This window comes from Numenius arquata, chromosome 2, assembly GCF_964106895.1.
Source record: "Numenius arquata chromosome 2, bNumArq3.hap1.1, whole genome shotgun sequence".
Taxonomy (NCBI): domain Eukaryota; kingdom Metazoa; phylum Chordata; class Aves; order Charadriiformes; family Scolopacidae; genus Numenius; species Numenius arquata.
In genome coordinates, this window is record NC_133577.1 from 92,214,229 (window position 1) to 92,228,996 (window position 14,768).

General features: G+C 38.3%; 1 protein-coding gene across 1 annotated transcript in view; it reads right to left on the minus strand.

The window, feature by feature from the left end:
* TRHDE (thyrotropin releasing hormone degrading enzyme) overlaps positions 1-14,768 on the minus strand; it is a 215,325-nt gene that overhangs the window by 82,549 nt on the left and 118,008 nt on the right. Inside the window, exon 7 of the mRNA XM_074168551.1 lies at positions 10,217-10,282. Coding sequence (XP_074024652.1) covers positions 10,217-10,282 — 66 coding nt within the window. The remainder of the gene's footprint in view (positions 1-10,216; positions 10,283-14,768) is intronic.

The window sequence follows — 14,768 nt, forward strand, 5'->3', positions numbered from 1 at the left end:
CACTTTCTCAATTGCTAATTTATCCAGCCTGTATTTTTACTATTAGCTGTATTAAGCAATTAAAAATTCTGAGGAGCAAGTAATACTTTCAATGTTCCCAATAATTCTACTGTGGTACCACAGGAAAGTAGTGTTTAAAATGTCCACTATCAGGAACTTCTTAGCTAAATTCTAGATTCAAACTCACAAATAGGTAAAAAGAAGTTAAAAAAAGCCTGAGAGGTGTGCAACATACTTCAGAGGCATCATGCAAGTATTCACTTCAGCAGCTGTGTTTTGTTTTCTCTCTGGGCTACTATCTCAGTCAATGCATAAAATCCTAGGGAAGGAAATAAGTGGAATCCCACCAATGTACACCAGCTGAAATCCCAGCCCTTTATTTTCAAAAGGTACACTCAGATATTTTTCACACACAACAGCGATACAATGCTCGCAATCAGCAGCAACTGGAAAATATCCACTGTCAACATATCATATCTGCAATTAAATCATTATATCCAAACAGGAAGCTATAACTACTAATCAGGAAGAGTGATACTGGAACCATATATGGAAATAAATCTTAATTTTCTCTAGAGCCAATGATGCTGAATAGGCCACATAATTATAGTATTTTACTTTGTCCTTTTTCCTTTGTAATTCATAATACTCCCACACGCTCTAACAATAATCAGATCAGCAGAACTGACATTTCTGGCATTATATGGGTCAATAGGGTTTTTAGCACTGATTCAGTGGGAGAAGAATTAGGGCAACGTTAAGAGTATCTCATCCACAGTGTTAGAAGTGTAACATTCATTTAGAGGATACAGATAAGACCTGCATCCTGTCCCAAAGAGTATGCCATCCAGGCCGAGACACAAGAGAAACTAGTAAGAGAAAGGAGGAGGCAAGAGCCGTCATTAAGTCAACGGGACTGCTTTCTTCACTCTACCTGCTTCTTGTTGATAAAAGACCAGTACTCTAAATCAGAAGTAACCCAGCTGAAATCAATATGGTCCTGTCATTTTCATTCCAACATGAGAAAAGAATCAAACCTCAAACCACTGTAAGAAATGTGATTTTGTAATTAATACATCTTCTGCATTGCAACTCGGTGAATGCAATGTGAATGGGACATTTAAAACAGATTCAAAATTTGTACCGACGCAAATTTCCAACTACTTTAAAATATATCCTGCTTTGCTGGTAATCCTTATTAAAAGATCAGACTTATTAAATGGAGAGGTTTATTTCTTTTGTAAAATTCAGCTTCACCTATTAGCTATTAACATGAAGTGGAAGAAGGTTCCATTTTGAAACACAGCAGCAGCAATTGCACTGTGGTGACAAAACAGTTTGCATGCGAAGTCTAAAGGGAACAGTTAGAAGGATTGCAGAGTTATTGCCTAGCAGAGTCTGATGGTATCTGCTGTGCAGTGAGACACCTGCTAGTATATTAAGCTTGGCTTTAAAGAAAAATGTATTTGATGTATTATTCGGTAGCAGTACTAAACTACTGAGCTAAGAACAAATCTTACAGAAATAAAGTACTCTTTGAAATTGAACTGCATATATTTGACTGAATTTGTACATTCATTTTAGTTCTGCCTTATTTGGCTGTATAATACATTTGAACCTAAAGCCAGCTATTGCTCAATAAATATATTTTTAATGCACACAAAAAATGATGGAGTGTTTTCCAGAGATATTTGGATGGCACCTGCTAATTGTGACAGGTTGGCTGCTCATTCCTCTGCATTAACTTGAACTATGCCCAGGGATGGCTAACCAGGCAAAAAATCTCTGCTGTACGTTTCTGTAATACTTTTTTCTATAGAAGTCCCAGAATTGGAAAGAAATTAATACTACTTACTGTGAAAAGGTCACCATAAATCACTAGAGAAAGCTTATTCTAAATATGATTTGCATGTCACTGTGTCTAGATCATAATGACCTGCAACAATTGTACAGTAACAATGAATAACAGATAGGAAAGCAGCAACAGTGAAGCTTCAACTTTGCTTATAAGTTTTTTGTTGGTTGTATCAATTAAGCAAATGTTTCTCATGGTCCAAAAGACCGTCACACAATACAGTCACTAGAGCAGCATTTAATTTTGCAAAATGAAGACACCTTAAAAATCATTAGTATTTACACCTGGCAACATGCTACTGTGTCTACCTACCTACAGTAACTGAACTCTAAATGTATGTAGAGAAAGAGGAAGAGGAAAAGAAGAAAGTTTTGATGACAGCCTGTTTTATCCAGTAGGTATTCAGCTTTTTTCTGAAGGTCCTCCACTGGGCAGTTTAATAAAGCGAAAGCAAAGGCTGTGCGCAGAAGCAAAGGAAAACAGATTTATTCTCTACTTCCCATCATCAGGGGATGTCCAGCCACTTCCTGGGAAGCAGGGCTTCAGTACCTGTAATGGTTGCTCCGGAAGACAAACATCATTAAATAATAAATGTCCCCCTTTTCTCTTCCCTTCTCTTAGCTTTTATTGCCGAGCTGATGTCTTATGGTATGCAATATCTCTTTGGTCAGTTTGGGTCAGCGGTCCTGGCTGTGTCCCCTCTCAAGATCTTGCCCACCCCCAGCCTACTGGTGAGGGGGAGGAATGATGGATAGGCAGCCTGGACGCTGTGTGAGCATGGCTCAGCAGCAGCAAGAACACTGGTGTGTTATCAACACCCTCTAGCTCCCAGTACAAAGCCCAACACCATGAGAGCTGCTATGGGGAAAATTACCTCCGTCTCAGCCAGACCCAATACAGCTGAACAGAAGCAGATTTATTTCATTTCCGAGGTGCATCCAGTTTTAACTAGCAGATCAGTCCTGCAGCCTTTGTGCTGGAAATATCCCCAATGACTTCTAAAGAGCGAATGGGAATCCTGATTGCACGAGGAGGGCAGAATGGCACACAAAATGTGTACTTCCAGCACCCTGTGAAGTCCATTGTGCTGCCTCACAGCAAGAGGCGAGGTTACCACTGAGCTCCTATCGAGAAAACAGTATAATTTTACTCCAAAGAAAGCATTTTCTTAAATAGCCGCTCAGCCCACCGACGTTATCTGAGAATTCATACCTATCATTCTTCCTCTTAATAATTCCTATAATAAAAATGAAGGAGAAAACAGTCATAACTGAATTTCACATGCAACAAAATAAGAGAAGCTCACTGAAAGCACGCCAAGTGAATACGTATGCGGTATCTGTAATATGTCTGATTGTAACACTGTCATAAAGGGCAATCCTGTTCTGAGGAAACAAACTTAACAAGTTAAGTAAATCGTGTGTATAATAAATTTTTTTCTTTTTGTAAGAAGCTTTAGCAACAGAGTAATAAAACAACATTTTATCCTAGCTGAAGGACAGCACAACTTCCTCCTAATGAAGGCGACACCAACTGTACCCTTGCTCTGAACGTGGGCACTGGGGACATCGCTGGCTGCTGAGGTTCAGCAGCACCTGCTATTACCGCTCTTCATAACTTTACCTGCTGAGACCTCTGATGTGTCCAAAATGTAATTGTCCGAGTTGAAATCTTACCTTCAAAAAGCCCAGTGCTCAGACTAAATTCTTCTCCAAAATTCAGTTCAGTCCTCAGACTGAATTATTCTCCAAAATTTCACTCAACACCAGAAAGAAAGTATGGAAAAATATCACTTTTTACCTTTTTTTGTCACTCTTTCCTTTGAAAAGCTCTGCTGTCCCCATGCACTGGAGCACAGGTCTAAAGGTCAGAAGGAAAGTGATCCTTGTTTCAGGAACGTGCTTCTTCCCAGCACCGATCAGGTTTAGGTGACCTAGCAGCTAGGGAGTCCCTCTCTCCCCCTGTACCGACGGCTCACAGCTGCCTAAGCTTGGAGGGAGGTTATGGCCCTGTGGTCTGATTTGCAGCACAGCTGGACTCTGTGACTGAACCCCATGTGAAGTCTGTTCTGAATATCTGAAATAGTTTATAAAGCTAAATGCTTCAGCAGAACATCTTCCCGGGCCTCAAAATAGTTATCCAAATTTCATGGATCTTTTTTATTTTAATCACATTGGTCCAATTTCCACCCAAATGTGCAGGCACTCCCTCTCACTGATTTAATTACAGCAACATTAATTGTATGATCGACGTTTTCTGGAGGTTCAGCTTGGTGCCCCTAGAGGCTGAGCTGCAGCCACACTGTGTGCCCACAGCTGATGATGAAGCTAGTGGAAGCTGAGCTTTGAACTTCTGATCTGTAAGTGCTAAAACACATCGTTGGGAAAAGTGCTGCACTGGGCATCTCACATTGCACACTCCACACTTGGGTAAATTTAAACTTAAATTTTTGTGGGCCTAGATTTCCATTTATAAAATGAGGCTAGCACTATCCCTTCCCTCCCTATGAGGTTTATGTCTTCACTAACTGTTGGTGATGTGCTCTGGTACCACAATGGATGGCATTTAAGAAAATTATATGTAGCAGTTAAGAACTGGGGCTACAAAGGAAATGAAAAGTATATAAAATTATTGAATAGGAGGACAATTCAGTTAGCATGGTCCAATTCGTGAGTTGAATCAGACATTGTCCTATGTAGAAAACACTGGGCAATTGCATAATTAAAAATCCAGGTTAAGGTGCATGCAAAGAAGGAAAAGAAGGCAAAGATAAAATTAACTTTGGCATTTCTCGATAGTTGTACATTTGAATTATGCATCTTTGATCACATTTTTTCTTTAAACAGAAGCATTTTGCTATACACATAGTATACTCAAATCCTCTTGGAGCTTCCATTTTTGGTTGTGATATCCAAGTTTGGCCCTTACTATGCTGTACATCTTTAACAGTTTCAAATGAAAAAAATATTGTGACACTGCAAGTTACAGAAGTTTCTTATGCAAACTTTTACTGACCTACTTAAGTCATAGTGGAAAAAGCTACAGACAAATTCCGTAACACTGAATTCATTTAACAAATGTAAACCTAAAATCCAGAGTGATGTAAATTAGAAGCATGGGAAATGCTGAGGGGCCAGAAAAGGTGAAAGATGTTATCAATCTCATATGACATAAAGTGTAGAAAACAGTGATGTCAGCTCCTATGAGCTTTCCTACGACTTCCTGTGTCCTGCTTTTAACACGCTCAAGTTATCTTGTTGACAACTGTCAGTAAAAGTAAGACAGTTTAAAAAATAAAGGGATCAGTAGCAACTAACCGAAGAACAGGTCATAGCCATTATGCCCATGGTGACACTCTGATGTTCACTAATGTCCTACACTCCGTGCTCTAAACCAGAGGAGATGGGTGCAGAATTAGGTGAAAAGTACTTTACACAACATCTACTAAACACACCAGCGAGGTGAGCTGCAACACCAGAGATACTCCAGCTGCAAAGATGCTCCTGCCTGGTGGCAAAAGTTACATCCTTCCAATGAGCAGAGGAAGACTCCAGGTAGTTCCATGTGCACAGCTGATCTGGGGACAACATTGCAGCTCATTGCTTCACTGAGCCTGAGCCTAAGGTGCCTGATTTATTTTTTTTGTTTGCTTTTACAGAAATCTCTACTAAGAAGTCTCTAATGATGTCTCATTTTAAACAGCATACAGCTAACTGTTGTGAATTGGGAATAAAGATATAATAAGTAGGTATGATAAAATGGGTACACTGAAACCTGTTTAATATACTGTGTAAAAATAGATTATAAAATGATACTGTGAAAATAGACTAATACACTTCTTGTTCTAGATTCTTGGACAGAAGTGGCAAACAATATGGAAAACAGCACATTAGAGCATTATTTTACACCTAGAAAGTTTCTGATAGGGTTTCACATTGACTGCCACAATTGAAACAGAACACAGGCATACACAGAGATGTCTAAAAAGCAGGAAATATTAAGCAGTGTGGATGAAAGAAAGTCTAACTAGCCAGCTTTATGATAGTAAAAAGTGATTGAAATCTGAACCTTGCTGTATTTAACAGCCTGCATGTCACATTTCCCCAGACAGCTCCTCTGAAAGGTTGACCAATTTGTTACAATACAGTGGCCACTCAACAGCACCAAAAAAGACAGCGTATATCCAAAGCACTGTATGGAAATTCTTCTTCCAAATGTACAATGTGAAGTACAAAAGCAGTTAATCTATCTCAGAAGCAGAGATTCCTACAGTAACTAATTCAAACTGATGATGATGCACTAAATCAGGGTGAGTGATGAACACATACGTAGCAGCAAGTGAAGTTCAAAAGGATACAGATCTATGTGATCAATGAGCTGCCACATGGCAAATGAAATGCAGTGTTGACAAACGTACTGTTATAGAGACGAGGCTCCAAAATAATCAACCAAATATAAGCAAAATCTAAATAAACCAGTGCAGAAATGTCTCATTACAGAGCTGGAGGTGCCTCTTTACACACATCTAAGTACCACACCTTCAAATCACTGGGCTTTCTCTCTATATTTCATATGAAAAAAAATACGTCTTGCCATAAAGCAGTAAAACCTTCCAGGCAATGTAATACAGTGACACCAGTCATGTAAGCAACCATCTATTTCAAGCACACAGATTAGGAACAACAGCCTACAGATTAAAATCTCACACAAATCTAATATTATATTGCATATTACTGCCCTGAGTGATGACTGAATGATAAGGCCAACTTATGGCTTCTTCCTCTACCAATCTATGCAGTTCAGAAACATAATCAGAGCAAGTGGTGCTGACCAAGCTTCTTCATACTCTAATCACTGCCCTAGCTGATTAATGGCTTTTTGACTGAAAAGCAACACCGCTTTGTAAGAAGAGTACTGGCACTCAGTGACATGCACCTCTTGAATTTCCCTGGAGCATAAGAAGCTTTGCACATCATGAAAGATGTCAGGACTTTTTAAAAGAAAGAAATCACCTACTGTGAGAAGGAAGGGTTTATTAGACATTTTCTACAAAAATAATAGCTGTAACTTTCTCATAGGAAAGTGTTACCAGTTGTGGCTACTACTGTCATTATTCAATTCTTCATTACAGCCAATATAAATATGTTCTCTTTCGTTTTTTTTCTATGGAGTACTATGTGAAAACAGTGAGAAAGTTCTGTCTTTGTTACTAAATCTTCTCTTCGAAAATGTCACATGGTTCAAAACACCATATGTCTTTGAAAGGCTTCCAGAAAATCATACCTTCACTAGGTAGACTCTTGGCTGCAGTTTCATTGTGGAACTTCCACACTATAATCCAAAGGACTTTCACAGCTTATTTACTGTGATAGGAATAGGCCAGTTATTTTTGACATATATGAATCTCTACAAAGCCATCTAGGCTGTAAAACAAAGCATCTTCACTACAGTTTTACCTCCTTGCAGACTCCTCAACAGAACGGTTTGCTAAACTGTTAGAGATCATGTGCACCTTTGTACATTTGCTTCAGCTCATATTCATTGTTAAAGAATATTCAACAAAGAGCCCCACTCTCTACCATCAACTTCTTTCTTCTCCTTTTTAACACAATTGATTGTTTTCTTTGACATAAAAGGGATTTTTCTCTCCTGGGCTACCTTGATCTGCTCTCCAAAAAGCCCACCTGCCAGATGACAGCATGTAATTAGATTAAGAAAGAAGTGGTAAGGAACAAAAAAGGTAGCCATCCCATTTTCTTCTTGCTCTGTGTCTTATCTTTTCCTCTCCTCAATCCAAAGGTTAGCATATTTGTTGTAGCTTCTCTTATATAAAAGCTTTAATTCTGTAGCTCTTAATTAGATGATGAATCATACCTTGTTTTTGATGAAACCACAAACACTCAACACAAACACAAATAAAAGGCTACTCATTACGGTTTATGCTAGTGTAATAAGACTACAGGAATACTATTTTTTATCATCTGTGAAACACCAAGAACATACCTAATACACTAAAACCAACTGAAATAACATTATTGTTATTAACACTGATGTGCTCCATGTACTGGAGGCTAATGAAGAATAAAGCAAATAAGACAAAGTGAAGGTCCTTCAGAACTCAGTTACTGAGCAAGCCATTAGAATGAGCCAAGAGGAATGATCCATCAAGTGCACTTTCAGACTATTCGTTATTTGAAGAGATTTATAAATAGTAGTAATAAAAAATTGATTTTGCAGCTATCCTTGAGAAAGGCCATTTAACTGAATGTTAGAACTCAATGATAAAACTGAATTCAAAGGAATACAATGCTAAATCCCAAGTAACGGTACCGTGGCTAAAGAGCTAAAAAGCCTAAATGAATGCATGATAGAAAGGGTAAATTAGTCCTCCAGTTCCCCTTATCATTAGCAAAGCCAGCCTCCCAAATCTACAAGGCAGGAACACTATTTTGTTAGCTCTACAAAACACAAAGAATTAAATGATTGACAGACATTTCCAATTGCATACTTGTAGCTTATGAACAAGCTTTTCAACTTCATGTTTTATTTTGTTCAACTTGGAAGACATACACATGAAAAATCTCTACCTGGATTTCAAATAGTTTTTATAAAACAATAGAATATTATCTTCCTACTGAACTGATGCCAAGACTTTCACTAGTCAGATTTTCACAGTTAGATTTTTCATAGACTTTCATTAGCAAACAGAAGAGTTTCTATTTAGAGCCGAACTGGTGAAAAGCAGAAATAATAGGAAACCACTCACATCAAAAAACAAAGCTCCATTACAACTTTATGGTAATTATGATTATTTAATCCCTGCGTAGCGCTATTCTTTGATCTGAAGTTTTTTCTAAATTTATTTCAGGACAACTTTCACACTGTTATTTCTCAGACAAATGTAGAAGAAAATAGTAAAAGGAGGTTTGAGATGTATGTATTAAAACTTTCCCTTTTTGAAATCCTAAGTGAAATACCTTTTTTTTTTTTTTGCCAAAAAAGTGCTATTGAATTTCTGTATGAATGGATCTGTGAAGGCAAAAGTTTCCATCTGGAATATGGAGTTTGCTGGACTAAGGACAGAAGTCTTACTGGCTTAAATGACATGAGGGTTTTACCCCTGATATAAACAAGAATTTATGAAGGAAACTCTCGATTTCAAGACTTCTTATCTGGATAAGAAGATTAACTAACTGATCTGACCCACTGTTACAACTAAGAAAATGAGCCGACTGGGTCCTGTGAAAAAGTTATCGTGCAAATCCTGAATGTCCTCTAAACTCTCCAACATTTCCCCAGCAGGTTTTCTTTCATTGGCCTATTGCACGGAACACACCTCTCTGACATAACCAATGCCTTTATTTAACTTTTGTTTCATATTTTATCTTCTAATTCATTCTAGTTAGATGTAGAATTATTCTGTTAAAAAATGACCTGATCTGAGACGTAGTTTATTTAAATTTCAAAATGAAAAGCTTACTAAGAACAGATAAGATTGATTGCTCTTTCCATCTTACCATAATTGTATTTCAGGTGAACATCAATTTACTTTAAAGGACACTTCTAAGTAGCAGGCTGCATCATACATAATTCATCAATCACAGCTGCCCGTAACATGATTTACTCAAGCAGATTTCAATGGAATAGAGGGAGTCGCATTGTTTTTTATGCTTTTGCTTGTTTGTTTTTAAATAGTTTACGAAACACTCATTTGCACTGAATTACTGCTGAAAAGAGTTCATCCTTGGTAATCACCACGTTGAATTTCTTTCTCTTTGCACAGAAATGTTACCTCTTTAAATTTCTTTTAAAAGGCAGAGTGAGTTTTCAAAACATTGTTAAGGCAGAGAGCACTCCATGCTTATTAAAGGTAAAAATAAAGCTGAAGGATTTTGCTATGGGGGAAGGCAAAATATTTATCTGAAAAGCATTACTAGTTTAAGGTTGTGTATTTTCTAGCTGTCTTGACATCGTGTGTTATTACTTGTTATACCAGCACACAAGTGTATTTGAAGACAAGTAGCTCTTTCCTCAGCTATGCTTTCACACAGTTGCCACACGAATAAAATAGCTTTTACATGGCAATCTACACAAAATGGACACAAAATTGTGGGCCAGTTAAAGTGCAATCGCTTGATGAACCAAGAAATGCAGGTGGAACTGGGGGCACCACCTTCTGTGTTACACTGCTCAGCATCTTCCATCAAATTCAGCTTCAGGGACACGTTGGTGCCTCTGATGGTACTGAAGTAAATAAACATTTCCACAAATAGATGCAAACATAGTTTAAGAACAAAAGAGAGAGAGAGAGAAAATGCTAGAAATGCACACCTACACAAAGACAAAAATGCCTTTACTTACTTGCAAGCCCATTTGAAACACAGAGTGACCCATAAAGTTAGCCAACATTCGAATTAGAGCTGCACCCTGTGAGAAATAATAGACAAAAAAAAGAAATTACCATTTTGGACATCAATGTCATACAATAATAAGATTATGAAGCAGGCATTTCCATTCTACGTTATCATCCTAGAAACTTCTGATTAATGTAATCTTTACTTGTGCTGGAATGAAAAAAGGAGAGAAGATAATGCAAATGCTTACAAGGAAAAGTGAGGAAGTAGACTGATACTGTTAACATCCTGCCCTGTATACTGAATAAGGTGCAGGTCGTAAAATGCCCTCTCTCCACTGCTGGAGCAGGGATGTGTCAGTGCCACAGCTGGTTGCCCCCAGCCCTTCTGTGCACTCAGCAGTACTGCACGGTTTTCAATGAGGGGAAAAAAGAATGTCCATGCTAAATCCTACCACAGTGATTATTCATAATATTTTTACCTTCATTAGACCATTGTAAAGCAGGATTTAGTGATACCACTTTCCTTCGTAAAAACCTTCAAGATCTGATGATCTGGAAGTAGATCATTTTCATAAGAATTTTATAAGATGTGGATATACATATTTGACTTATTAACAGTCAGCTTATTTCCCACAGTGACAAGCAGAGAGGTAAGGGCTTGTATAACACTCTTTCTCTACTTATACCAGTTCTTATCCCTTTGCCCCTTCAGGCATAGCAGAGAAATCTAAAAAATTTTGTTTGTCTCACACATGATTCTGATTCTCAGTACTTACACCAAGAAATAGAAAACAGATACATACTTGCCAGAGTAGCTATCTTTAAAGCATCCCTTTTGTGTCTTCTCTCTCCCTCTCAGAACCACAATTACTGTGTATTTTTCCCTTGCACAAGTGTTCTATTTCAAGCAGAAGTATCTTTGCAGATCTGATTTGGTGATTTACCTATTTTCCTCTTTGCAATCCAATTTCAAGACAACCAGCCTTCCAATCCCATTAATTAAATGTTATACTTAGTACCGATCACTGTACCAGAGGGAGGACGCTTTTGATTTAAAGTCAGGGAATCAAAGGCTGTAAGAAAACACGATGGTAGAACTCAACAACCTCAGCTACAGATGTAGGTTCAGGAATTAGGCCAATGCTCAATTAGAAAAAAAAAAAAAAAAGCAACATTTCACAGATTCAAAAACTCACAGGTTCTAAAGCCAAAAGGACTATAACATCAATGTAAGCTGAATTCCTGCATTAATAGAGGTCAAACAGTAATTTAGGCAAAAATCCTATTGCTTCTCTTTGCACAATGGCATCTATTTTAGGAAGAGTCAAGAATAGGAAAATGTTTCACAGTACTACATAACTTGTCACAATAGTATTTACTCTCACAGTGAAAATGGGCACCTTTTTACTAATTTGAATTTCCCTAGCTTTGGCTTTCAAAACAGGATTTTATGTCTTTTCCTGTCTGATTAAAGCTCAGAATAGTTTTTGAATTTAACAGTCATCCAATTTTTAGGACATTTTACACGTTACACTGATTTTTTTGTATAGTGACTATTTTTGAAGTACAGAAGGGATTACCTGTAATAACCAACATTTCAAATAATGACAGAAATCAATAAGATTCATCAACTATTAGTAAATGTTAAGAAAACACCACAAGTTCTTCACATAGGCAGCAACAACAAATAATGCATAATTAGAAAAGTAACCGAAGAATTAAAAAAAGAAAAAAAGTAATTAAATGAGATGTTTGTAGTTGCTTGTAAGAGTTGAACAGTGGATAAAACAAAAGATGGTGTTTGTATTGTTAACACTATGCTATGTTTTTATGGTGGTACGTAATCTTACTGGGACACCAATCATGTCTGGAACACACAGCAGCACAGAAAGTAATCCCTATCGAAACAGATTGTCACCTGAACAGACAAGACCATAGGTCAGGAAGCATTACTACCTTATTTTACTAGAGCAACAGAATAAGTAAAGTTCTCAGAGATGTTTAAGCAGATAAACAGTCGATAAATCTGACTAAGCAGATAACCAGAAGATTAAAAAAACAAAAAAAAAGTAATAAATAGATAAATCCTATTTATCCTATAAGTAACTTGGGCAGAGCAACCCAAAACATCTGCAGCAGAACCAAAAATATATGAAATATAAAAGAAAACAGCCTAAAACCTTAACAACAAAGACATTTTTCCACTCATCACACATCCCTTTTCCTACTCACTTGTCGGTATTCCAGGCTCCCCTTGTTTCTTTCTCACAGTTTAAATTTCGCATAGGACATATATTTATATAGGCACCTTAACTCTACTGATTTCCATGAGAAGCAAGCAAGCAAATACCTTCATATGATCTTGCCCATAGAGTGTTTTTCTATCCAGAGACCAAGAACTGTCAGATACACATAAAAAAAATTATAGAGTTCCTCTCACAGGTAACACTTAGCCACACATTGGAACTATGGCTGGCCTTTACACAGCGAACAAAATATAAAAGCAAGCGAAGACTGAATAGGAGATCCAAGGCACAAAGGCAGGAGTACTCTCTCAGGATCAATCCCTTTTTACATCTACTTTAGATATGCTTTCTACCAATCGATTACCTTCAGGAAATCCAGAAGTCCCACTTACAGCTTCCAGAACAATATGCCTGTCCCAGTTGTGCCATTGTCCCCACATAGGGAAAGTAAACACCTTCTTGACAAGGGAAGGGAAGGGAAGGGAAGGGAAGGGAAGGGAAGGGAAGGGAAGGGAAGGGAAGGGAAGGGAAGGGAAGGGAAGGGAAGGGAAGGGAAGGGAAGGGAAGGGAAGGGAAGGGAAGGGAAGGGAAGGGAAGGGAAGGGAAGGGAAGGGAAGGGAAGGGAAGGGAAGGGAAGGGAAGGGAAGGGAAGGGAAGGGAAGGGAAGGGAAGGGAAGGGAAGGGAAGGGAAGGGAAGGGAAGGGAAGGGAAGGGAAGGGAAGGGAAGGGAAGGGAAGGGAAGGGAAGGGAAGGGAAGTAAGTTCAGTTAGAGTAACAGAATACACAGCCTTGAGGTCATCTGAATGGCGCAACGTGCTAGCATTTTCACAGCCTATCCACCTAGCAAGCTGTGAACTAGATGGAGTCCAGAGGACCCACATTCCCATACCTTCTGAATACTTCTCTGAACAAGACCTAAACCTACAGGAAAATCATACATCACAACAAATCTGTCATGCTGCAGAGGAAGCCCTCTGGAACCTGTCAGCATCGTTCACTGAACACCCTGACATGCAACCAATCTGTTCCCCACTTTACTCTCAGGGCCACTTCTGCTCTGCCAACATTTGTTCAACCAAGGGATGGCATATGGAGCCTTGAGAAGTGAACCTGGCTCTCCTACAGAGCAAAATGGCTATTTATTGATGATTTAAGTGCTCTCCTCCAGGCAGTGGATGACTCAGTACCTTGTCTAGAGGTAAAACACATTGGTTTAACAGGTCTAGTGGAAAGCAATTATCTTCTATTCAAAAAACGTACCTATGTTCCTGCCTGTATAAAATCTGACTCACCTTAAGCCATTGTACCCCATCTTAATAAAAGTCTACTCAGACAAATACACTATATATTCAGTCAGTGATTAATGGCACTACCTGGATCCAGTGAAGCACTGTTCATTAGCAGATCGCATAAGTGCTTTGAAAGACACTAATATCAATATCCTGCAAAATAAAGGGAAATTGAGACACATCATAGGGAAAACATTTGCTGAAGATCACCCAGCTTGCTCCTTGTGAGACACTGGAACAGGCTGCCCAGAGAAGTTGTGGATGCCCCATCCCTGGAGGTGTTCAAGACCAGGCTGGATGGGGCTTTGAGCAACCTGGTCTAGTGGGGGGTGTCCTTGCCTGTGGCAGGGGTGTTGGAACTTGATGATCTTTAAGGTCCCTTCCAACCTAAACCATTCTGTGATTCTATGATCCTATGAACATGTCGGCTACTGCATAGCCAACACTGGCTGAAGTGCTGTAAGTTTATGCTCTTTCTTTCCCTGAAGAAACTTGTTTGCACACTGACACCATGGTAAAGACCATCCATAACTAGAATTAGGAGTAAAATTCCTTTATATATGAGCTGAACTTGTCTTTGAAATCTACAAAATGCAGTCACAGTTAAGGCATTCAGTTTAATTCTCTCCATGCCAACATAAAATAACATGATTGCAACCTTGATCTCAGATTAAACAAAACTAATTTTTAAAGACCCACTCATATTTTCTGATCCCGTGGCATCACTATAGGTCACAATTACAGTAAGTTAATTTAATTCTATGACTTATTGAATGATCCAATTGTATTATACCTGAATTCTTAAACTAATTTTTTCACTTGCAACTTGCATCCTGGAATAATTTCTTATACAAAAGAAAGTAACACATGGAATTTTGTTTAACAACAAAAAAAAGTCTTATGTACAAACCCACAAAAACATGACTACTGCATACAACACAGTACTGTTATACAGCCACACAGGAGGAGATACATCTGACTCAATGCAGCTATCTGTTGCAGCATGTTTCTACAATTACTTT